Source organism: Neodiprion lecontei, chromosome 6, assembly GCF_021901455.1.
Source record: "Neodiprion lecontei isolate iyNeoLeco1 chromosome 6, iyNeoLeco1.1, whole genome shotgun sequence".
Taxonomy (NCBI): Eukaryota; Metazoa; Arthropoda; class Insecta; order Hymenoptera; family Diprionidae; genus Neodiprion; species Neodiprion lecontei.
The window spans coordinates 8,992,133-9,019,083 of NC_060265.1; the positions used below are offsets into that span (position 1 = coordinate 8,992,133).

The 26,951-nt window shown below is 35.9% G+C and overlaps 1 protein-coding gene across 6 annotated transcripts; it reads left to right on the forward strand.

Moving 5' to 3' along the window:
• The first annotated feature begins 2,868 nt into the window (after positions 1-2,868).
• LOC107216943 (CREB-binding protein) lies at positions 2,869-26,706 on the forward strand. Of its 6 annotated transcripts, none has more exons than XM_046742580.1 (22): positions 2,869-3,136; positions 3,557-3,871; positions 4,519-4,842; positions 7,492-7,698; positions 8,598-8,958; positions 9,233-9,405; positions 10,137-11,950; positions 12,088-12,251; positions 12,610-12,690; positions 12,824-12,958; positions 13,332-13,808; positions 14,280-14,445; positions 14,723-14,899; positions 15,009-15,242; positions 15,475-15,705; positions 15,795-15,914; positions 16,050-16,351; positions 16,469-16,676; positions 17,346-17,536; positions 20,821-21,148; positions 21,941-22,343; positions 23,372-26,706. In XM_046742580.1, the coding sequence occupies exons 1-22, from the start codon at positions 2,995-2,997 to the stop codon at positions 23,845-23,847; spliced, it is 7,029 nt and encodes a 2,342-aa protein (XP_046598536.1). In that variant the 5' UTR covers positions 2,869-2,994; the 3' UTR covers positions 23,848-26,706. The 6 variants fall into 6 exon arrangements, with proteins under 6 accessions (XP_046598536.1, XP_046598538.1, XP_046598537.1 ...); XM_046742582.1 differs by having other exon boundaries at positions 12,088-12,245; XM_046742581.1 differs by having other exon boundaries at positions 8,601-8,958.
• Positions 26,707-26,951: the final 245 nt, after the last annotated feature.

Sequence of the window (26,951 nt, forward strand, 5' to 3'; positions counted from 1 at the left end):
TATACGGTACAGGTAAAATAAAAAAAAACATGGTCAGTTAACGCGATCCACAAGCTATTTCCTTGTATGGTAGATTAAGAGTTAAAAACATAATAAATGAAACTCTCAATAAAAGCTGTGGTGACGGTACTAATCTGACCTTCATAAGGTTACTAACAGTAATTTTTTGAATCTTTGGTGGAACTTATACACTAAAACAACGATATTATTCTTGAAGCAATGATAAAAATATTTTTAGTGCTCAGAAAATTAATCCAATGAGATTTAACGTTTAAATAGTTTCTGTAATCAAAATGCAATGTACGTTTAAAAATAACATGACTATCACCGCCTTTGGTATTACTTATATTTGAAATTGTTAAGTGAGTGGTGAGGATATTCTAGTACAAACATGTCATACAAACATTTATCACCAAGACACAGGTATCAATGCATCAGAAGCTTTTCCGAGTCTTTCTGTATTTTTGTACATTGTTTCACAGCTGCCTTCTGTAAAAGGCCGACGATTATTAACTGTATTGTACATTCTCAGATTACATAACAAACACAGATATGTTTGACCTTGAAAATGACCTTCCTGACGACTTGTTGTCATCCGGAACCTGGTGCTCAACAACCGAGAGCGCTAAACCACCTGCAACTGGTCCTGGACCCGGACAACAAAATGGTGCATTAGATTCCGAACTGCGACAGCATGTACAGCAACAGCAACAGCAGCAATTATCGCATCATTTGATGCAACAACAGGTTAACGTCAATTTCCAGCAAATAATTTCTTTAAATTCACCAAATTCTTTTAGTATTACACCCAAGTCTTCGATCCATTGTTCGAAGTTTTTCACATAGCTTAGCTTGGATCTAACTCTGAATGAATGATTTGGTAGTCGTAGTCACTTTTACTTGGAGATAAAGAGCAGAACAAACCAAAAGTAATATAAAATCAAATAAACTATCATGAATCAATATGGTTTTATTCTTACCTGAACAGTGAACTTGAATTCTTGTTTATCTTTCCTAATACAAGCTTAATACACTTTCCAACAGGGCAACAAGAATTTAGTTGCAAATTCACTGGCAATGGCAGCAGGAACGTTGGGTAGTAAAAGCCCCAACATGCAGTCTCCGCCCAATGTTTCGGTTTCCAAAGGTGTCGTTGACTCTCAGATGGTTGTCAGTCTTGGTAATTTACCCAGCAGTATAGCCAGCTCGCTAACCAACAATCAAATGTCAATTGCCAATTCAATGGGAGGGCTTCAGTCGTCGATGAGCATGACTGGAAGTAATGCTACAATGTCGATTCCGGGTGGAATGAATTCCGGACTTGTCATGACGAGCAGTGCCAGTGGGAACAATAATATGGGTGGAATGGCAGGAGGAGGTTTGATCGTGGCAAACAGTCTGAATAAGCAACCCTTAAATACCGTAAGCTCTTTTGCGACTTATTTCTTTACCCATACTACCTGTTTACATATTGTGTATATTCTACCCTAATACTAACGAACATATTTAACGGATGATTCTGGTACGGGTGAACTTAATTGTACATCAACTATCTAGCTTGTTGATACGAAAATATTTTTGTCCTACCAGAATTTCATTTCTGGGCCTGGTTTATAGCAATATATAAGCTTTGTTTCTGGACTACTGAGCTTTCAAATATACTGCTGATAACGTTACGCTTTTGGGAACCGTCATAAAGTACAGAAATACGATATAAAAATCATAGAAAAAAGTTATATATATTTATTTTCATCAAACGGGACGGAAGAGTGGTAAAGACGGTTACCCCTGGGAGAATTTTGTGACGGCTGGTGGGCCTGAGTGTGCCCGGAGATATAATGTAGAAATTTCCTGCAATTCTCGACTACACACTATAAGAAGCAGTTTTAAACCACCTGGTAACTACAGTCAACTCCCATACCCCAGGACCGCCAACACGCAATTTCATATGACACATAAAACTCAGTCAGGGTAACTGTCTTTACAGACTACTGTCGCCGTGTTAGACAGCTCATTCTTGCAACGATTGTGCGAATCTTCAAAAAATCAAATATTTTTATGACTAGTACAAGATTCAACATTTCTATTAAAGGACACAATTAATTTATTAACTATTTCTATTCCAATGATTTCATTTCATTAAAATTTATCACATGTGACCAACTTTCCAAACAATCTGTATCTATGCTGTACGTCTACATGTACTATGATTGATAAAGATACGCATGTCCACAGATTAGTTTGCAAGTGGATATATCGATTAGGTATAATAAAATACGTTTGTCGATAACATGCGCTCTATGATTGTGTCAAAGCAGTCCATTCTCCAACTATTACAGAAAAAAATTCCGAGGACTATAAACCAGTTAAAGTCTTATAACTTGAACGCACCCCTTCATGTGGCTCCTTTCTTCTTTCTTGCTGTCATACAAATCTAGTCAATGGGGATTCTATATTCTTTTATCCTAATTGCAGTACCAAACACATTCGGCATTGAAATATAATATTTTCTGTTTTTACATTTGACGGATCAGAGTTTCGTCATTTCATGATTGTGAAAATAAAGTGCCGATTAGCATGCTTCTTAATAATGTCAACCTTTTTTAGGTAACAATGATTGGCTCAAATGCTCAAGGCATACATCACTCTGCTGGACCTCATGGTGTAGGCCAAATGCCAAATGGTCCAGCTGGAATGATGACTGCTAGGGCTGTTGTTATGCAGCAGCAACAACAACAACAACAACAACAGCAACAGCAACAAGTGCAGCAGCAACAACAGCAGCAACAAGCACAGCAGCAACAGCAGCAGGCGCAACAGCAGCAGCAGCAGCAGCAGCAGCAACAACAACAACAACAACAACAACAACAACAACAACAACAACAACAACAACAACAGCAACAACAACAACAGCAGCAGCAGCAACAACAACAACAACAGCAACAACAGCAGCAGCAGCAGCAACAACAGCAGCAGCAACAGCAGCAAGCTCATATGGTAGGCTCAGCAAGGGGCCAGAGTCCTCACCAACAAGTGCACCAAGGAGGAATGGTTGGACCTAGAATGCCAGCTCCACCAAACATGGCAAATATGTCGAATATGGGACAAATGGGTGCTTCGAGTCCGTATGGTTATGGTAAGTAAAATTCATAGATCTTGTTCTTCATGTACTTGCAATATATAAATAAGAATTGTATACTGACTCATAGATAACTCAGCATCTCTGCTGATCTTTAATATGGAATACACAAATACTTTGAAAGATAACTTACTTCCTCAAAGCTTTGAAGATTTTTTCATTATCGATGATGACAGAAATGGTCAAATTTGTTCTGCTGACTTTTCGCTTGTAGGAAAAAAAATTTCAAAGTTAATTATATCGAGTCATTTTGTGTTTGTCTAAATGTACTTGTTATAGTTTTGAGGGTTATTGAAGCTGGAAAATTTGGTGAATTCAGCCAGCCAATGCAACAGTTTGATTTAAAAAAAATAATAATTTACCACAAATTTGTTTCAAACGTGCATATAAATTCATTTTTCTTTTCTGATTTACAAGTAAAATGTTCATCAGGGTCTCCAGGTGGTGCACCAGCTCCAAGTGTCGGGACCAATAACCCAGTTGCTGTTGTTGCTCCTCAACAAAGACCGGCAGGGGCAAATATGAACGCCATGCAAGTTGCCAGATTTGGTGGTCCGGCTGGACCTATTGGACCAGGAAATATTGTTGGCGGCCAGGAAGGTGGGATGGCTCAACAAGCACAACCACCAGCACCAAGTCCGGCGCAGCCACAGTCAGGTGCACCAAGTGGAGGGCAACCCGGTCCTCAACAAGCAACACAGGGCCAAATGCCTGGCAGCGGTCCCCAACGAGGTTTGTTTTAATAATCAGAGTCCAAAAATTCAGTTTTCCTCAATTTTCAGAAACTGGAATGAAACTCTTCACTGGTGACATTTTGTTTCTTAAATTGTATACCGATTACTTCCTGTTAGCGTTTAAATATAAATTCTTAATGTCAATATCAGTGATTGGATTGTAAATGTAAAAAAAATTTTTATTATTAAGTTAATATTGTGAATATTCACTGAGCAAATCGAACTTTACACATTTCTTTCTCTTCTGGGTAATGAAATCATTTCACACTTTGGGAAATGATAGTGTTTATAAATTTGCTCGTGTGGTCATTGGAAAAGATTTGGAAAGTTGACGAAAACACCACAAATATACTTTCAGCTAATTGTTATTTACTTTTAGGTTATCGCACGCTACTAATATCGGAATCTCCATATTTTTACATTTACTATTTATTATCCATACTGTTCTAACTTATCACACAAATGCAATCGTGAACCCTGTAATTTTCCAATGTTTGAAACACTTTTGTTGCTTCACAGAAGAAAAATCGTGCAAAATGCTGATTGAATTTGTTGTAAAACTTGACAGTTCGACAGCCCCTTGACATCATTCAAATGAAACTATAGAGTTGAAAAAAAATGAACAATTTGCTGAACTTTTCGCAGGTGCTCCTCCGTCGACAGCTGATCCTGAAAAGAGAAAATTGATTCAGCAACAACTGGTCTTGCTATTACACGCGCACAAATGCCAGAGGCGAGAGAGTCAGGCTAATGGAGAAGTGTGTCAGTGCACATTGCCACATTGTAAAACTATGAAGAATGTTCTGAATCACATGACGACATGCGCAGCTGGGAAGACTTGTTCTGTACCACATTGCAGCTCGTCTAGGCAAATAATAAGCCATTGGAAACACTGTGAACGAAGCGACTGTCCTGTCTGCTTACCTCTAAAGCAGGCGGATAAAAACAGGCATCCAAACGCTGCTGGTGGTAAGAACTTTATTTCAAACTATATTGTTGACTTAAAAAGGAGCATGGGTCTTCATTTTACATATCGTTCTCTTTTGCGACTATTGTTTTAAATAAAATATGTTCATGATTCGCATAAGACGGAACTGCATCTAAATCAGAACAATTGAAACACATCTTTTTTTTTAACCAGGATAATTTGAATAACTGAAACAGCCTGATGAATTCATAGGGTTGTTACAAACCTGGACACCTATCATAACACCCAGGCTAATTTTTGATTATTGGAACACTTAGGTTATTTACTAGATATTTTTATTGGATAACGTTTGGTATGAGAATTTACCTTATATTATCAATTACGGGTAATTTTGGATTTTACTAAAACTTTGAAGTGCAGTTTGAGGTACTAGATTTTTACCTTCACTCAATATGTTTCGTTAGGAATCAAGCTTTTCATTGTTAATGATTTGATGTCTATTAAGTAAAATATAGTAACAGGATACATTTTTCTCTCAACATTCTCTATTAAAAGGACATTTCAGCCGTTGGAATCTTGAAAAATTAGGGAATTTTGGAAGTGAAAATTTGTAACAACCCTGAATAAACACCCGTAACAGTCAGAATTACTTTTAAACTCAGTATTAGCTGTTCAGGATCTAAATGTGAGGAGTTTTGTTCATGGGGTACGCACTAAATGTCTTAATTTCCGACCAATTTCCGATGATTGATTACTCGTATTCATGTTCTCAAACTGGTCTCTAAAGTTCTGTGAAAGATTCGGCAGAACCGCGATTATTAATGCTCATTTCTTACTATTTTCATTCATTTCTATTGAGAAAATTTGAGTTGGTATGTGAAAGACATAGAGTGGGCTTATTTATTAGATTTATCAATTTGTTGTTTTAAGCCCGCTAGAGTCTGAAGGTGCATTTACATTCAAAGTAATTCTACCATAAGGTGGAGGAGGGAAAAGTACAAGTTTTGGAAATAATATTTTTGTTTCCTTGAATGTTAGATTTATGGTCCCATTTGCAAGAAGAATCGAGCAACGAAAACTGGGTAGTCGAACATGCTGTGTGCCCTGAAAGTGAACGAAACAGATTTGATAAGCGGCGGGCCCAACATAATATCTGTGTGTTGATTAAAGGTTATCCCAAAAATTATGCATAGGTATCCCTGCACTTTCTACTTTTAAATACTTGTTTACAATGTCTTGTCCCCCTCACGTGGTTGCTCAAAAAGTGTAATTTCGTTTTTTCGTTAAAAATAAAGGAATGATTGAACTTTGCTTCATTAAAAAAGAAAGAATCTAGTTTCACTGAGCCAACGACAATGATTATCATTCCCAATGGCCAATTTATATTTCAATAAAGTGGTATGTGAAAGTTTACGAGAACTTTTGAATCGTACCAAAGCATTACATCCAAAGTATGCTACGTGTAGTTCAGGAACACATCGAATTTTCCATTCAGTTTTTAGTGAGGGAATTTTACGTCGTGAATGATATTCCTTGCTCTATGGTATTGTTTGCTAATATTATAATACTGAGAGCTGATAATTTGAGTCAGATTGTAATATCTGTTTGCTTTGTGAAGATTGTTATTTACTAAGGCAGGTAAAACTCATACAAATATTTTGAATACATTATTTCATTACATTATCGAAAGTGATCGAGCAATTAAGCGATGATGTATTTAAATTGTCCTAATTCGATGACTGTATTTATAATTTTTACTGAAAAAGCAGTCAATGTATATAAAATTCCCCAACTTGCACAATCCATTTCAAGTTGCAAAATACATATATGGTGGGGATTCATTAGCTCTGTCATAGTTCGTTATTTTATGATTTATATTTCTTAATTCAGGCGCGAATAATAATCATTATTTACACACTTTATATTATATGCTATCGCTTTATCACTTAGTACATGATAGAGCTTAGGGGAGAGGTAGAGAAATTTCATTTCCATTCTCAGGGTATAGCTAGTTATAAATCACTGACAACAGTGTTGCGTCATTTTCAAATTTAATAAAACCACAATGAAATTTCCCAGTTGAAATTTAAATTTCACACAAATCATGATAATGACTAATGTTATTCTTGGATATGAAGGTCACAACTCAAAACACTTTTTTTATAGTGTTAACGTTTCAGCCCTGATGGGGGCCCTCCTCAGAACCAATTTATTTAAACATCTGTCACGAACAAAAATAATAAAATAATGTACAACTCCGTTATAACAAAATTAAACATAAATGGTTTAGATAATAAGCAAGGATGTTTATGCAGATATAAATGAGAGGAATTACCTAGTGTGGGATGACACTTTCAATTACAGCAGACAGGGAACACTATTAAGTAGTGAATGCGTATTGGTAAATAGAAACGTTAACACTATAAAAAAAGTGTTTTGAGTTGTGACCTTCATATCCAAGAATAACATTAGTCAACAACTCATAAAGGTCAAGAAAAATCGTCTAAATCATGATAATGTTTCATTAGCTGTACGTTACGAACGCTAGTTATCTTAACCTGTGTCAAGCATCTATAAGTGAACTTTCGGTGATAGCTGCATCTTCTTCATATTACTAAACATATCTTTGGATATCAATACCTTCAGGTGAATTGCGTTAGTTTAATATTTCCAAATTTGTTATTTCTCAGTCCAAGCAACTCAGCCAAATAGTCAACCTAATCCCAGTCCAGCGGACATGAGGAGAGCTTACGACGCCTTAGGAATATGTCCTACTACTACTCCTACTTTATTGCCTGGTCAAACTGTTGGTAGAGGCGTTCGAATGCCTGTACCAGGTATCCCAGGTCCACCTGGTGGTATGCAGAATATAAGGCTTGCCCCACCTCAACCTCAAGGTATGTGCAATTATTGGTTTTGATAGATTAGAAAAAATGTGTCTGGGCTGGAGAATTTATATTTCAGGGAAACACAAAGGCAAATTTATCGAAATAACGAATAACTTGAATAGTTTTTGCAAACTTGATCCACAAAGAATCGATGGCATGGTATTGAAATTTTGGCACCAACTTGTTGATCCGTTTAATCTAGACACCCGGCTCCTATGGTCCTAAAGCTTAAAACATTCTAGGAGGTTTTCTTCAACTTCAACATGAAGACACTTTGAAATTTAATTTATTTATTTTGAAACTGAGTGGATTGCAGTGTCAAGAATAAACAAAGGTTGTTAATGTTTTCAAATCATGTAAGTTTATTGGATCCTTGTGAAATCTAAATTGTCCTCTATATACCATGTATCAGAACCAAAAAAGCCTGGCGCTGTCATTTGGTGCCGACCACCACTTGAGGGTATTAAGGAACAAAACTAATAAGTATATTAAAGAATATATAAATTTTTAATACTGCTTCTTCATTTTGTATTTTGGATGTGACGAAAAATTTTATTATAGCAGAATAATCAATTACAGTAAGCATTCGTGTCAGGACCTACTAAACTGTTCAGTTTTTTGAGACCTTCCACTAATATTATTTTGATCCTGTTGATCTTGACAAAATAATATGCCTAGAATGGAAGCACAGGTCAATCATATTAGATAGAATGCGAGAGAAACATGGTAGCAAAAGTAATAAGTGAATTTAAAAATAAGGACTTTGTCAAGTGTGAAGTATTAATGGTCACATTTTTCAGTGTTTTTATATGGCGTTAATGAAGTTCCAGTACGATTTCAAATTGATCCAGACTAAGATTCTTAGAAATACGTATTAAATGGTATTTGTAACAACCATTTTTCCATAGTAGCGGGCCCAGGGCAACCTGTAGTGGGTGGCGCAGGCCAACAAGTTATTGCGCCTAACGTCTCCCTTCCACTGAGCTCTGATCCAACAGCAGTGGCTGCTGGAAGCCAAGCTCAACCTTCAACTGGACCTACATCAGCAGCAGCTGTGGCTGCTGCCAGTATACAGCAGTCCGTTAGCATGCAACTTTTTGGATTGAATGATGCAGGTCAACCAGGAATTATAAATGAAAATAGATTAGCTAGTCTACAATTACCAGCTGGGCTACAACCGGGCCAAGTAACTGCAACTCCGGTACAAGGAACTAAAGAGTGGCATCAATCGGTTACACCAGATCTCAGGAACCATCTTGTTCACAAGTTGTAAGTACTTGTAATTTGATAATTACAGATATTTAATATTTCTCTGCAAGAATATTGATTCGAATGACTACATACAATGTGCAAACTTGATTTTCATGTATTGCTTCTAAAATTATTTCAATGAAAATGGGTTTTATTCAAATTGAAAGTGGCTCTGTGCACGAATTGTTAGATAGCGTGACAAAACTACTAAACACAATCAGTGGTGCATTAAAAAAAGAAAAAGTAAGCTCTATGTTACATGCAGTGAATATATGCTTTAATGTTTTTTAAGGGTCCAAGCAATATTTCCAACCCCTGATCCTCAAGCAATGCTCGATAAAAGAATGCATAATTTAGTTGCATATGCGAAAAAAGTTGAAGGTGATATGTATGAGATGGCCAACTCAAGATCAGAATACTATCACTTACTCGCTGAGAAGATATACAAGATACAGAAAGAACTAGGTAAGTTAATAGATAGTACTAGTTAACATTTGTCATGTTAATAAAACTTGAAAATAGTATCATTCTGTGATTGGCAACTTTACACTAGCTTTTGTTGAGTAGAGGGTGTAACAATAGTTTTAGAATTTTAGAGTCACGTATTGTGGTCTCAAATTACGGAAGACTTTTAAATTTTGAACAAGTTTATGACATTTTAACTTTTCAATATTTTTTTCCCAGCATATAAATATTTTACTAGTTTGATGAAATTGACATGTCAAAGCGGTTTAATATGCTATCCCAACAATCCAATTCTCAGACTTTGTTCGAACGATTTCACAAAAGATTGATCTATATTCATTGGATGTATAGATTAATTAGGAGTTGAGTAAATTCAAGAAACAATTATTCATTAATTAGGATTATTGCTGTTAAAGTATTTTCGTGATCGTATCCACAATTTAGCTAAACAATTTTCAATGCATATCGGAACTCAAATAGAACAATTACTAAGCAAATAAATGTTATCACACAGCTAAGTAGAACTCCGTCCGTTTCTTAACAAATTTCAAGTTTAATGAGTTGAGGGTGAATTTTATCAATACGTCAGAATACAATTTGAATGCGAATTCTTTCCATCATATCCAATGTTGACAATCTTGATCTATACCTAGTACAACGCAGTTTTGTCGATTTTTTTTTTTTATGGTGCACCATTACTTTTCATTTAAATATCGTTTTTAAAAAAACAGAGGAAAAACGGCAGAAACGTAAAGAACAACAACTCCAAGCTCAGCAGCAACAACAAGCACCAGGTGCAAGTCTTAGGCCGGCAGCTCCACAAGGTCTTGCTGGAGCAGTCCCTCCAAAACCAGTTGGAACTGTGCCCCCGAGTCTACGAAGCCATTCACCCGGAATGGGACAGCTGGGAGCGCTGCCTGGTATCGGCATGCAACACAATCGGATGCAATTTCCACAACAAATCCAGCAGCAACAAATGCAACAGCAACAAGGGATGCTCATCGGACCGCCGGGTCCAAGTCCAAACGGGCAACCAACGTCCAATCCTAATTTGGTCCCAAATCCAGGTCTGAGTCCTTTTGGTCAACAGCAAATGTCGCAAGCTAATTTAACGACGACTACAGCCTCTGCTACAACTAGTCAATTTCCTACGTCGAACGGGACACCTGGATTACCAAATACATCTCCAGTTCAGAATCAGCATCAGTTCCAAGAGATTATGAAAGTTAGACTGGCACAATCGCAAGCTGCACAACAACAGCAACAGCAACAACAAAATCAACAGCAGCAGCAGCAGGCGCAGCAGCAACAAACCCAACAGCAGCAAGTGCAACAGCAGCAAGTACAGCAGCAGCAGCAAGCACAGCAGCAGCAAGCACAGCAACAACAAGCTCAGCAACAACAAGCTCAACAACATCAACAACAACAGCAGCAGCAACAACAAACCAATGCCACTGCTAATCAGAATAGTAATACAACACCGTTGCCGCAAGCGCCATCGCCATTCAGTACAATGCAGCAACAGAACAGTCAACAACAAAATCAACAATTTCCTACGAGCCGCCCTATGTCTGCTTCGACTCCTGGTGATAGCAGTATTGCAACACCTACACCTCAAACTATACCACCGCCTGCATCCAGCGGGCCAAGTCCTGGGCCTGCGCCATCTACAAATGGTCCACAATCAACCACTTCTACGCCTAGTACTCCTTTAGTTCCATCTTTAATGACTCCGAACAAGACAGTTTCGTCTGCAAATAAAACACCTCCTCACCCCGGTACCACTCCGTCTCCTGCAGGATTAGCCAGCTTAGGTAAAGGTATGACATCTCAAGAAAGAGCTGCTTTGAATGCTCCAAGAAGTTCTTCAATGTCATCCCAAATGGCTGCTATCACAGCAGCATTGGATCGTGATAATTCACCGAGTCCACCAACGAATAATAGCAAGGGAAAACTAGATTCTATTAAAGAGGAAAATATTAAAATGGAAATAAAAACTGAGGATGGTTCTGATAATCATAGGATGGATGGGGGGAAAAGTGTTAATAGCGAAATATCTATGAAAACCGAAATCAAGACAGAACCAATGGAAGAAACGTCTGAGGATGGAATGATCAAGGAAGAATGCAATATTAAAGAAGAAGCGCCTGTTACTCCGATGTCTAGTCAAGACATATCGACATCTGATATTAAACCCATGGTTCCCGAACCAATTAAACCCAGCGGAACGTCAACTGATAAGAAACGATTGTGCTTATTCAAACCTGACGAATTGCGGCAAGCATTGATGCCTGCTCTAGAGAAGTTATATCGTCAAGATCCAGAATCTATTCCCTTCAGACAACCCGTTGATCCTCAAGCCCTCGGGATTCCAGACTATTTTGATATTGTGAAAAGACCAATGGATTTGTCGACGATTAAGAGAAAACTGGACACAGGACAGTACAGTGACCCTTGGGAGTATGTTGACGATGTTTGGATGATGTTTGACAATGCGTGGTTGTATAATCGTAAAACTTCCAGAGTCTACCGATATTGTACCAAGGTAAGAATTTTCATCTCATTTTCCTGTATTTTTTGGTTCCCGTAATTCATAAGTATAGTATTTTTTTTATTGCCAATCTCGTATTGTTTTATCAACTTCATTATAGATGAACTTAACTTTACTGACTTAACTTTTAGCTTTCGGAAGTGTTTGAGCAAGAAATCGACCCTGTAATGCAGGCATTGGGGTACTGTTGTGGACGAAAGTACACTTTCAATCCTCAGGTTTTATGTTGTTACGGAAAACAACTTTGTACTATTCCGAGAGATGCCAAATATTATTCTTACCAAAACAGGTTGGGGTAAATTTTCTGATTTATTATTACATCATTTAGTAATATCAAATAATTTATTACCTTTATATAAACTCAAGTATTAATTGTAAAAAATGTGAGACATTTCCTAAATATTTTCACCGTATTCCTAGTATTGTATTTTGTTTCGTGAATAATTTTTTTAAAACTTGTTTTAAGTATGCTATTAGTAATTTTTGAAGATTTTGATGAATTCAGAATTAGTGTTATCATTTTTTATTTTTATAATTTGACTTGTTTTTCTCGTACACTTTTGTGTAAAATTTTTCAAAATGCATCGGAAGTACATAATACAAAGAATAAAGGAACTTGATGGCTTAACATTATATGTTTTTGTTTCCAATAGATACACATTCTGTCAAAAATGCTTCAATGATATTCCTGGAGATACTGTGACATTAGGAGATGATCCAACACAACCGCAAACGTAAGTAGTTCGTTGTTTTGTTTTTACTCAACTTTACATTAAATGTACACTGAAATTTAAATCTTGTATCAAACGCCTAACTTCACCATGGTGGTATTTGTGTATAATGTGGTATTGTCCTGTATTTATGTAGTGCTATAAAGAAAGAACAATTCCAAGAAATGAAGAACGATCATCTTGAATTAGAGCCGTTTGTCATCTGCACTGATTGCGGTAGAAAAGTTCATCAAATTTGTGTCTTACATATGGAAGCAATCTGGCCGTTAGGGTGAGTTAAAAAATTTTCAATGTGTTGTATCATTACTGGGCTGGTAGCAAGCCATTTATCTCGTGATTCTTCGCCTCTAGAAACTATCAAATTTTGTTACTTTTCCGAATTAATGAATTATTTTTATTATTTTTTCAAGCGAGTTAAATCAATTTATGTCATGTGTCTCGAAAACTCGATATTGTTTTGTTACTGAATGTTTCAGAGGTGGTGGGGAAAAGTTACCTATTATGTAATTACAATGAGATTGGATGTTTTCTAACCAATTCCAGATAGTTTACCTGCTACCAGCCATACCCTGCATAATGATCTTGTCGTCATGAGATAATTTAGCCTGAAATAACTATGAAATTATTTTTTTTTACGTTTAAAGCTTCACCTGTGACAATTGTCTGAAGAAAAAAGGTCAAATGCGTAAGGATAATAAATTCAATGCAAAGCGATTGCCTGTAACAAAGTTGGGAACGTACATCGAAACACGAGTGAATAATTTCTTGAAGAAAAAAGAAGCTGGTGCCGGAGAAGTTGCGATTAGAGTTGTAGCTTCTAGCGATAAGCTTGTTGAAGTCAAACCAGGAATGAAAAGTAGATTTGTGGAAAACAGTGATATGCCAGGAGAGTTTCCGTATCGAGCGAAAGCTTTGTTCGCGTTTGAGGAAGTTGACGGTACCGATGTATGCTTCTTTGGCATGCATGTGCAGGAATATGGCAGTGAATGTCCTACCCCCAACACGAGGCGAGTGTATATTGCATATCTGGATTCTGTACACTTCTTCAGGCCTAGACAATTCAGAACAGCTGTTTATCATGAAATTTTACTTGGATACCTTGACTATTCCAAACAGCTTGGGTAAGGAATATTTCATAATATTTCACTTGTTAATTTTCATAGAAGTTGTAGCTTGTTTGCATGTTTTTGTTGATATTACGTTGATGAACGATAGTATTAAAATTTGCTTCGGCTTGGCATCTAAACCTATTAAAATTGGATAAATTTACTTCTCTAGGTATAAAAAGCAAAATTCTTTGAGTGATTCAATGTCTAACTAGTTATACGTTTTTAATTCGTGAAAGACATTTCTTTACATTTCTTTGATTCAGCTAATTTATCACCGAATAACTCATTATTGTTTGAACATATTAATAATTTCTAGAATTCTTTTTCGAAAACTCGAAACTTCTAGAAACGAATCTTGTAATGTAGTGATAGACGATTATGTGTGCAACAAAATATTTAATGTTAGAAAATTTAAAATGCCATTCGTACTCAGAATATCATCCAAACTTTAATCATGTGAATAAATTTTGTATCAACTTGCAGTTACACAATGGCTCATATTTGGGCGTGTCCGCCATCGGAAGGAGATGATTATATTTTCCACTGTCATCCGCAAGAGCAAAAAATTCCAAAACCAAAGAGGTTGCAAGAGTGGTATAAGAAAATGTTGGACAAGGGAATGGATGAAAGAATCGTTCTTGATTACAAAGTTAGTATTATTCTTTCAACATAACGTATTTTCAATTGTTTCAATTTCCGTTTCAGTCTCCGTGTTACCTGTTTACTTTACTTTTGGACTCAGGTGTCAAGCGAGACTTACATTAATATCCAACCAAGTTATTGTTCTTATAGTTTTGTAACTTTGAACATAAGATAGTTGGGTAACAACATATTTTAAGTAATTACGAATACTAACAACAACAGTAGTAATTCAGAATCAGTATCGCAAAATCCGGGTACTAACGCTTTTCATTCTTCCACCTTAGGATATATTGAAGCAAGCCATGGAAGATAAGCTCTCGTCTGCTGCTGACTTACCTTATTTTGAAGGTGATTTTTGGCCAAATGTTTTGGAAGAAAGTATCAAAGAATTGGATCAAGAAGAAGAGGAGAAACGAAAACAGGCAGAGGCAGCCGAGGCTGCTGCGGCTGCCGCCAATGCCGTAAGTTGATATAGTTTACATTCCCTTTGGCGTGATGCATTGTCCTTATTTTTCATATTATTCGATAATTAGAACGTTTTAATATTTCGTGATGTACCTTTTTTCTCAGATATTTTCGCTGTCGGAAGATTCGGAGACAGGACCAGATGGTAAAAAGAAGGGGCAAAAGAAGGCTAAGAAGTCTAATAAGTCAAAGGCAAATCAACGTAAAAATAGCAAGAAATCTAATACTCCGCAAACGGGTAACGATCTTTCGGCAAAGATATTTGCCACAATGGAAAAACATAAAGAAGTTTTCTTTGTTATCCGATTGCACAGTGCCCAGAGCGCAGCCAGCTTAGCTGTAAGTTTCAACGCATCTTATCCATTTATGTTGAATGAGTCTAGCTGAATAATTAGACCATCGAAATCATCAATTAGATGCGTAAAAATTAGCTACAACTCTCTTGACGTACTTGGTCAAGTTTTAATTTAATAGAAAGCAATTTTACCTATTTAGATGCATCCAGAAATTATTACGATAAATTTTTTTAGTTATAGAATATTATGATTCGAATATTAATTTGTTTTTTCAGCCTATTCAAGACCCAGATCCTGCAATAAATTGTGACCTTATGGATGGTCGTGATGCGTTTCTAACAATGGCACGAGAAAGACATTACGAATTTTCATCTTTGAGAAGAGCGAAATTTAGCTCCATGTCTATGCTTTATGAGTTACATAACCAGGGGCAAGACAAATTTGTCTACACGTGCAATAATTGTAAAAGCCATGTTGAGACTCGATACCACTGCACTGTTTGTGATGTGAGTAATTTTTATTTATATACTTTTCTAATAATCTCATAATTCAGCTTTTAAACAAATTGTTATAATATTTTTTATTCATTGCCCAGGACTTCGATTTATGTATAAGCTGTAAAGAAAAAGATGGTCATCCACATCCCATGGACAGATTAGGCTTGGACTTGGATGATGGGTCGTCACCAGCTGATGCTAAGCAGGCCAATCCACAGGTAAGGTTTCGTGTAATATTAAAAAGTTTTATTCCGCGGTGTCTGGTCGTGGATTGTAGGACATAGAAAGACCTTCAATCACGGTTGTCTACGATATCAATATTTGATTAATAAATGATTAATTTCACTCAATAGGAGGCACGAAAGTTGTCCATTCAGAGATGCATTCAGTCTTTGGTGCATGCATGTCAGTGCAGAGATGCCAACTGCAGACTACCAAGCTGCCAAAAGATGAAACGTGTTGTTACCCACACAAAGATATGTAAAAGAAAAACGAACGGTGGTTGTCCTATATGCAAGCAATTAATAGCGTTGTGTTGTTACCATGCGAAACACTGCCAAGAAACAAAATGTTTAGTACCATTTTGTTCAAATATTAAGCATAAACTTAAACAGCAACAACTTCAACAGCGTCTTCAACAAGCTCAACTGCTTAGGTACGAACTCAATCTTTCCTTATTTATTCAATTTCTACTTCTGCACAGCGGTGAAGCAATATTATTACCTCTATTATTTTCAAACACTTAAATTTTATCAATGTCTTATGTGTTCAGGCGAAGAATGGCAGTTATGAATACTACCAGGCCAACCGGTACAGGTGGCCCAATTCCTTGTAGTCAACCATCTAATCCTGCAATGCCAGTAGGTATAGCAATTAAGCCGGGTGTCAGTCCTACCAATCTTCCTTCTCACCAGACTAACATAGGCCTTAAACCTGGTACGCAGACCCCACCTGCCAGTGTACTTCAAGTTGTTAAACAGGTAAGTCTAGCTTTTTACTGTCGCAATAATATGTTTTGTACAAAAACTCTGCAGTGGTGAAATTTAATCTACATATAATAATAGACCCATTTGTGATGATGTAAACACTTTAGTTGAATTTATTAACCAATTGATTGATACAGGGAATACATTTTGTCGATTTCACGTTCGTTGTATAAAAAAATTCGAGAAATTCTGATTGCTGCGAAACGGAGGATACCATGTCGTTCAGCAAATATAATTAAACAAAAATTCCTGCAAGGCTGGGAGCAAGTCACTATTAGAACTTTTAGTCTGCTATTTTCAAAACATGGTCAGAAGCTACGGTTTGATTAAAGAAGATTAGCAATGCCATTTAACACATGTTGCTAAGGCTTGATCCGTTGCTAAGGATGGCTAGTGGTCACGGCTACTAATCTTACTTTTCACCTGTTGAAACTTGGTGGGTCAGAATTGACGGTACTCGGGTGTACAAATGGTTGAATCTATCAATGTTTGAATCACAATTAACAATGAAACCTACTGAATACAATTTATTATATCTTACTTGTGTACAGGAAACATCACCACCTCATTTTCTCTGAAGATTGCGAAGTGTACAAAATAACCTCATTCTATTTTCGTCTACACTTATTTTTATCATGTTGTTCTTGTAAATGATTATTTTAGGTACAGGAAGAAGCTGCGAGGCAGCAGGTACCCCATCCTGTTTATGGAAAAATTGCTCCAAGTAGTGGCATTGGTGGTGCGAGTCAACCTAGCGGCGTAATGCCACCTCCAATGCAGAGATCCATTCCAGGCCAAATGTCTAGTCCGGCTGGTACCCACCTCATTCCTATGGAACAATGGACAACTCCAAGGTATGTATAATAATAATGATAAACCATTGTGTTCATGTGAACAACCAATATCTAATACTTGTTATATTACCAAAAACAGGGTAGTTTACCTTATTTCGTATGACAATCACGAGAGTCGAATAACAATAGGAAAAATGCATCTTAAAAATGCCATGATCGATTTCGATGTTGTCATATATATTTCCAGAATATCAAAGTCCACGTATCTTAACCGTAAAAAAGGGCTCAAAAGCCAAATTTTACACGCGACTTTGAATAAAAACACTCCAACACATTTTCATTTGACACAAGCATAAAGAAATGGCATGGATTCTATGAAATCGTAATAGTAAATTCATAGAATTGCGCCAAGTAAGCTACGGTAACGCTATATTGTAGATACGTCGGATAAGTTTGATATTTACCACAAAGTATATTTATTGGCCCAGTGCTCAACTATATTATTTTCAATTTAATCTTTAAAAATATTCTTTTTCTATTTGTACATTTCCCGATGTGCACGACATTTTCATCTATCAATCTTAAATGTTCTTTGATTCAGAAGAAGCTGTTTCATTCTGTGAACTTGCAGATTGAATTGAATTACTTACACAGTTTTCGTTTTGAATTGTTATGCTTCCACTCTTATTATTAACAGAAATTATTTCCTACTTTAACTCTGTTATACATTCAATTTTTCGGAAATTGTTTTAAAATTGTGCTGACAATAAGTTTGATATTTAAACTCACCATGGTTGGCACCAAATCATACTGATTACCAGCTTTATCTCTCATTGAAAGTATATTTTTGTCACCAATAACCGTGAAAATTCTGTAAATTTGAAAGTTATGGCGCAAGCTGAACCAGAACATGTAACTTTACTGTTTGCAATGGCAACATTGAAATACGTGGTCTGGAGACAGCCGATTGCATTACAATAGCTTCTTATGTGTTTGTACTGCGACTAATAGAAAGATTTAATGAACATGTGTAAGCAAAAAGAATTTATCACGATAAGTTGCGATAGGTATTATCGAATTGATTGTTGGTCGGTTCTTTTTAACTATTTGAAAACATAATGCACTGATTTGCAGACAAAAGTGAAAGAACAATATCCGAACAGTATAGTGATCTCCAGTATTTTTTGCACGAACATTTCAAATCGATGCAATATAAATCTTTCAATTTATTTGATTCATAAAATCAATATTTGCATTCATATCCCAAGAAACCAAACTAATCATAGTAATGCTGAATATTGTTGATATCGCTGTTTGACAAATAGTAAAACTACAACTACAAGCTTGCAAGCCCCACTCAAATTGACTTTCAATGAACATCATACAATATACATGCTTTTTATAGTAAAATTATTATTATACGTCAGAACAAGCTTGTTTGCAATATAAGGGAAGTTCTTACTTTCTCTTCCCTGGTTAATTTGGACCAATCAATTGTTATTACTTAGCCGAATATCGATATTTGTTCTCTTGTACAAACATTTCGAAAATTAACATCAATTTTTACGAAATTATATATTTGCTACAACCTTAAATATATCCTATAAGCCCTTCTGACCGCCAAAAATTTTTGAATTTGACCATACTTCCAATGTTTTAGACCTAAGACAGAGGCTGCTTATGGATCACATGACCGTTGCGATCGATGTGCCAACATCGGTGATTGCCATTGCCAATTAGAATTTCGTGAATAGGAATCAAATTACTCAAAAAGTATTGTTACACTCATGGAGTAGAAGGAGGGTAAACTGTGAAATGAAAGTTAACCTGGAGTATAGGTGGCATTGTCGTTAGTGAGGAGCCTGGCATTTTCTATTTAATGTATCGTGGATTTCAATTTAGTATCTATGCTGTTCACAGTCAGTTTTCAAAACCATCTTACGTATTGGCACAAGATTTATAAAGTACAATGTTTGGTGGTATTGACGATGAGACAGGTGCAAAGCATGAATGGAAGAAATTTATGTTCACTTACAATTAGCAACAATGAAGAATTTTGAAGTTTATCTTCTGCACAGACCACAGTCTCTCTATATATGAAAATAATTTTAAGACAAATATGAATTAAATGCGAAACAAACACAACCATGTGCATGAAGTTATCGTTCAGGTGTCCGCCAGATGGTATTGACGGCTCTAACTCTCATTTCAGTAGTATATAAAATTGTCTAAAAAAAATCTTAAGATGCAAGAGAGACACAGAAAGGTAACATTAGAAATTGTAGCACACGTAATACGTTATTGGTAAATATTTGAAAATCAAATCATAGGCAACGAATCATGTAACGTATTAATTGAATCACTTCAAGATTATGCACATTATGTAGAAAAATACAGTGGATTTTTATGGGTCCCCAAAGGTTTAAATAAGTTGAGCCTCAAGCTGGGATCCTTCATACTTCAATACTCAGCATAAGTTCGGCTTTGAGTAATCTGTAGTACTCCTAATGGCTACAATAAGTTAAGCCACAATACTTTCAAATGAGCAAAGTGCGGAGCACTGAACTACTGAGGCGTGAAACTGTAAAGAGGGGTTGACGCACGAACCGCGTCGGCGTAAGTCCCTAGTATTTGTTCTCATAATTGGAACCAATTCACATTTCAGTCTTCTATTTACATTGCTAGAGGCTTAGAAAGGAAATAAAAAATCATGACAGTATTACTCAGAAATTAATGCCACGATCAACATCATTTCAGTTAGATACAAGCCAATTAAATTGGATCAGTTACCATACGTATAACGTATGCATTAGTAGGGTTCAAATGAATACTTTACACATGGAGCACCGGACTACCACAAAGTCCTGCAATGGTCAAAACTTTGTAGTCACAAATTTACTATCTGTCAGATACAAGTTATACTATTATGAATCATATGGTATTTACTATCAGTGTGCAACTGCATTTTTTAAAATTGATGAGTATAATAGTAAGATATTAATGAAGGTAATTTTATCTATAATGCTATGTACTGGCTATTAGTTTCTATTCTTAGAATTATAACCAGAAAAATTATTAATTAAACTACCATTTTACGCTGAATGATGATACAATACTACAGAAGAAAGTGATAAGAATTTCCTTGTACATTTACATACTGAGGATACCCAGTGAATCTAAAATTACTCTAACCAAATGAGTCACAGCTTTATACTTGAAAAAAAAAACTAGTTTGAAAAAACATACTCGAGTTGTAATGGATTAGCTATTCAAGATTGCAAACACTGACACGGAATACTTACATTGGTACACATTTCTGAGCTTGGTTACAAACTTTGTTACAGATATCCGGCTAATCCTGTGATGCAACCCAATCAGGGGCTCCGGCAACCAAGTCCTCAACAGCTGATGCCACCACAGCAGCCTCAACACCCAGGTCAACCAATTATGGCTATGAATCCACAGATGCCCAGACAACCAGGAGTTATTCCAGGACCAGTCGGTCCAGTTAGTCCTCAACCCACAGCTGGTGTATCGACAATGCATAGGCATGCTTTGCAACAACTCATGCATACCCTGCGGAGTCCCAACACACCTGAGCAACAAAACCAAATTCTGCAGATACTCAAGAGCAATCCTCAGCTAATGGCTGCCTTTATAAAACAAAAACAGGTAAGAAGTCTGTGTATTGATACAATGCAAGTAACTTAGTTGTTAACATATCTGATCATCTGTTATGTTGCAACCAATTATCGAATATCTTTTTATGGGTCAATTAAAGTCAAATAAATTTAATGTCTGGATTGCTGTATGTTAAAATTATTTATTATTATTTCCCTTATTGCCGACAAAAATCAGGAATACAAAATTCGAAGTTGAAAAAATATGGGAAAAACTTGGAAAATTCGACTTGAGTCAATGTTTCCCAAGTGATTCGGAGGTTATGAGGCAATAAAGTAGTATTTTGTCTGATATCAATTATTGTGATCTGCAGAAAAGTACCGAATATCAGTGAAGTGTGAAATTTTGTAATACAAAATTATCGTAAGAAAGATATTTTTATTGAATCCGAAAAATTAAAAATTATAGAAACAGCTGTACACTTCTTAAGAAATAACTAAAAAATAATGTTATCAAAGGTTTTGATATGATTGAGGGTAGTTTATATTTTCATGTGTTCCTCTCTTCTCAGTAATTCGTTAGATTCTTGAACAATCGAAAATTTTCTACAGCATACAGAGAAGCACTTGATATGTAGGTATCACATTTTCAAACTGCCAATGGGATAGAAGCTTATTTTGTGAAGATACAGACTATAACTTTAATTACAACCTGACCAACTTGGAATCTTCCAATTATCAAACCGTTTTATTGAGTCATTGTAAATTCTACATTCCCATAAACGTATTTGTCACAGATTGAATTTTTCAGACATTGAACAATGCATAATTTTCTTTTCGGCAGCAAACAAACCAGCATGGCGCGGCAGGTGGTCCGCTGGGAACCAGTCAACCTCAGCAACAGCTCTCCAGCTTGCATCACATGATGCAACAGCAGCAACAGCAACAGCAACAACAACAACAGCAACAGCAGCATCAGCAGCAACAACAGCAGCAGCAACAGCAGCAGAATAGAATGCAAATTCAAGCGATGCTTAGCCAACAGCAACAACAACCAGGGCAGGGGCATGGTGGACAACCACAGTGGTATAAACAGCAACTACTAGTTATGCAGAGGCAGCAGCAAGCGCAGCAGCAGCAGCAACAACAGCAGCAACAACAGCAGCAACAACAGCAACAACAACCTTTCACTCAGCCACCAGCCCCACCTTACGGCCAACAAAGACCAATCAGGTCGCCATTAATTGGTAAGCGACAAGATTAATGCAAAATTTTACTAGTTTTAATTCTGAATTAAACTTACCCCTGGAGTTTTTACTCGAATTGCTAATAATTTTACAATATCCATCGTCGTACCAATAGCGAAATTTATACCTTGCGATATTATTCCACTTTTTATTTATTTATTTTCTTTCCTTTGTTTTACTATTCGTTGTTATTATTATTATTAATTTTTTTTCTGCACATGCAAAGATCCACACATGAAGCACCGTTTTATATGATTGTGAGACCATGTATTACTACTACTACTACTGCTATTATTATTATTATTGTTGTTATTATTGTTATTCTTATCATCATCATCATCGTCGTCATTATGATTTTCTGTCAATATTTTGACTCGTCTTGAGTATATATTCTTATATGGTTATTTCGAACTTACGGACACAGGTAGATTTAAATCTATTCTCCATGTAAAGTCAGAAATGAGTTGGCCTTTTAGTTCTCATGAATTTCAAAAAAAAAAAAAATGAGGTTACAGCAAACCAATTGATGGGAGACAATTAACGGTTATTTATTTTGATAAACGTTGATGGTTAATTAATTTCGAAAATAATGTATCAAAATTTTAGTCGTACTTGGTGAGGTAACTGGGGTGGTTATATGTTGACGTGTGTACATTTTGTCTCTGTATATGTATATATTGTATTTATGTTTATTATATAATATATAAAATACGTACTGTAGTTGTGTCCAATACTCGTGTACGCGTAAAGGCTGACAGGCTTGATTAATACTTAAAAAAATTTCTTAAACTTGAATTACGACGTTCAGACACAGTTTATTAATTATGCAGATGTGTGTGTGTGTGTCCCATGTAATTTGATGTATAGTAAAAAGTTGAAGTTTTATATTAAACATTCAAATGGTTCTGTACCATTTCACAGTGATACGTTAATAATCTTATTTGTTATTATTTATACCTCCTTGTATATATATCTATACGTGTGAAACATAACGTTGGTACTCATGTTGTGACCGTTTTTTTCCTCAGGTTACGGGAGTTTCAATGAGCAGGGCTATGGACAACCAGGATTGAAACCAACTCCACCACCGGTACCTTCGCCTCAAGGTGTAATGGGTCCTCCTGGAATATCGGTACAACAGCAATTGATGCAGTCGGTTCGGTCGCCACCTCCTATTCGGTCTCCGCAGCCAAATCCCTCGCCGAGACCTGTCCCCTCTCCTCGTAATCAACCGGTTCCTTCTCCTCGTGCCGGACCTGTACAGTCCCCTCATCATCATCCTCCTCATGGTACGCCAACTCACTCACCCGCCCATGAACTCGGTGGTCCCAGTGAAATGATGCTGTCCCAGCTTGGCGCCGGTAGTGGCGTCTCCGCCGGTCATCCACCCGCCATGCCTCATCATTCATCCCCAGCTCCTCCCCCCACAAGTGGTGCAGACTCTAGTGAATCGGCATCGATGACACCACAAGACCATCTCGTAAATTTAATTGAACAGTTTTAGTGACTGTTAGTTACTATTGCCCAAAATGAGACTGACTGCTCGAAGCAACCCCTGTCCGCTTCAACCACTCTACATCATCGTTTCTGTCCCGACGTCTTTTTCCTTCCTTCTTTTTGATTTTTCCAGTAAACGATTCAGACATTATACTTCAAAAGAAGGCGAAAAATTCAAATGTTTCACAGGACAATAATGAGACACGTTGTACGTTATTTGGCCAGTTGAAAACAGTTTCATCGTTTTGCTCTAGGAAACATTTGAGAAACTATTTTTTATCCTCATAACGAATTGTTGATTGTTCGTTTCTTTCTTCCTTTGAGGATACAGGAAAAACATTGATCGCCGAGGTGAAACGTAGTAGACGTCGGAAATATCAAAGAGAAAAAATGAATATAAAAAAAAAACGTCGGGATCTGCTGCGGTAATCTTGAGTGGAAGTTGTTATTAAAAGACTTTAAAAGAATTTAAATTTCCCCCTGCCCCGCCCTGTGACCACTGATAAAAAACTCAGAGACTTGTGAAAGAAAACAAACAAATAAAAACTGAAAGGGCCCGTCGTCCCCACCCTCCTCGCAGCTGCTTGCGCAGGCTGAGTGAAATCGTACAAATGTGTTGTGTATACTTAACATTAATTAATATAATAATAGTTGAAATACTAGTAGCGACTACTATTACCATTATTACTATTATATCGTAAATAAAACGTAAAAAGAATTACAAAGAACTCTATATATATAAAGCAGACAGAAATTAAGGAAAAAAAAATGAAACGAAATAATAAGAGGCAAAAAAGATACTTTGTAAAGTAAGTAAACGCAGAAAGTTAGGGGGGAAAGTTAATAAGTACTGTTAACTTAAGATAATTTGTTAAGAATTTAGAACAGCTGCCGACGCTGTATTTAGGAACGGTTAAATTTTGTGATCATTGAATTACGTATATAGATGGACTCATGAGAGCGAATTAACATTTTTCTCTTTACTAAACTAAATGAGGATTGGTGTCGCAACCGAAACATTAATTCACAACAGGCTGCTGTTTGCTACTACAGGAGGAGTATAAATCGTGTTAATTTTGAAAAGTTTTTTGAATCGAGAGCCCCTACTTGTACAGTCTAATCAAAATATAGCTATCAGTAGCTCAAGGGGCTCTCTCATAACCACTATGTAAATACTATTCTATTATAATTATTATCATATTATCATTATTATTATTATTATTAATATTAATTTACCTGCCTATAATAAATTTATTGACTAAATATTGCTATAAAAAACACATAAACAGAAATATTGTAATATTTGAAAGAGAAGAATTGACGAGTTGACAAGCTACTTCACACGCTACACTACGTGACTATGCCAGTGCTGTATCATAGTATGAACTCTGAATGTAATTTTTTTTCCCCATATTTTTTCTCAATTAACTATTTAAATAAGCATAGAAATTCGCGCGATGTATCTCAAAAGTATTGAACAAACATATTCGCAACTTTTGGGATAGATCTTATGAGAAGTAGTAGTCACATGTAAGTAAAAACCTTAGCTGATTTCCTATAATCAGAATAACTAACACACCGACAGATAGTTGAACGTAATTTAGAGAAAAAGAAGTATACAAGGACATTGTTTAAATCTCCTACCACGTTGAAAGAAGTAATAATAATAATTAAAAATAAAAAAAGAAAAGAAAACAACATCAACATATGTAGTCCAGAGAATATACATACATGAGCATACACAAGAGTGCTGTAATTGTATTTCGAATTCTTTCGACGCTGTGTATCGCAACTATACGTGGTAATTCTAGAGGAAAAAACGAAAAGAGTTAATTAAAGAATGGTTTTCTATAACGTGAGTACAGCAATGAATTATGTACACATGTGCGTTTGTGTTTATAATATGTATGTACGTTTGCCAGCTGGTTAATCTCTATGCAAGTTTGATTTATTATTCTAAATGAAATTAGTATGTGGCAAACAAAAGAATTGTTAACCCAATATCTCTAATTGCTTTTGAGTAAGGACAAATCTGCGATAAAGCGAACAATGATATTTACAGAAATTGTGTATTTGAAATATTGAAGATTATTGACTTTTTTTTTAAATGGTACTTTGTAACTTTCAACATTTAATGGGTCTTATTTAATTTACACACAAAGACTTTGCAGTTGAAATCCATACAGGTCATTTTTACGAAATACTTCCTAATATTTGATCCCTTATTGCTTCATTGCAGCGTATTATGATACTTTATGGGTTTGTTTTACGTGCATCAATCATTAAGAGAAGTATTATTTTTGCAAATTGCAAGTGTGATTTCATACATGACCAGAAACCGTCATCTATAGAGAATTACAAACGGGTACAATATCTGAAGCTCTGATCATAACCTTAATTTTCAATGATATTGCAGCGCACGAAACTTTTTCGTTCAAATTTGCTGAGAATCACCGCGGTAATGAGTGATGACAGTGGTACTACACCAAGACCCTTTGGAGTTGGGAAGAAAACAATATACTAGTGCCATTTAAAAACAACGTCACTGTCAATGTGTATGATAACTGAATTGAAATAATATTGTTGACAGTATCGTACACCCCTTTTTCAAAGCGAGTAACTTTCATTCCAATCGTCTTCTTGCTGTCTAGGCTTTTGATTCTTGAAGAAAATAATCTTTTCGAATAATTGAGATAGAATCAATCTGTACACATACAATAGAACGAAATTTGAATAAAATTTAGCCTTTTCGTGAAGTGACTAATGTTATATTCTGTAAAGCATTATATGGATGTTTGCATGATTTAGAAATAATTATTTTACATTTTTTTATAAATAAAATTTTGAATAAACGAATGAATAATAATCAGCCATGTTCAATACTATCCAAAATCAGGAAGTGAAATAAAATCTCGCAAAAAAAGATGATTTTAATTTAATTTTATTCTAAATAAAAAAGCACAATTGTGAGAAATAAAAATATATGATCAGTTAAGCAGAATAGTGTTGACATCTTTGCCTGTGTAGAGTTTTGCACTATTGTTGGCTACGAATATATCAGTTTTCTGTTACTGAATCAAGTTTCATTTCCAAGACATCTTTATGATTTTT

What these genes read in the sequence shown, in the direction of transcription:
- LOC107216943 (XM_046742580.1), top strand. Translation starts at nt 2,995, where the DNA reads ATGGTAGGCTCAGCAAGGGGCCAGAGTCCTCACCAACAAGTGCACCAA. An exon ending in TCTACCGATATTGTACCAAG is followed by an intron (nt 11,951 to 12,087) that starts GTAAGAATTTTC and finishes CTTAACTTTTAG; the next exon opens with CTTTCGGAAGTGTTTGAGCA. An exon ending in ACCACTGCACTGTTTGTGAT is followed by an intron (nt 15,706 to 15,794) that starts GTGAGTAATTTT and finishes TTCATTGCCCAG; the next exon opens with GACTTCGATTTATGTATAAG.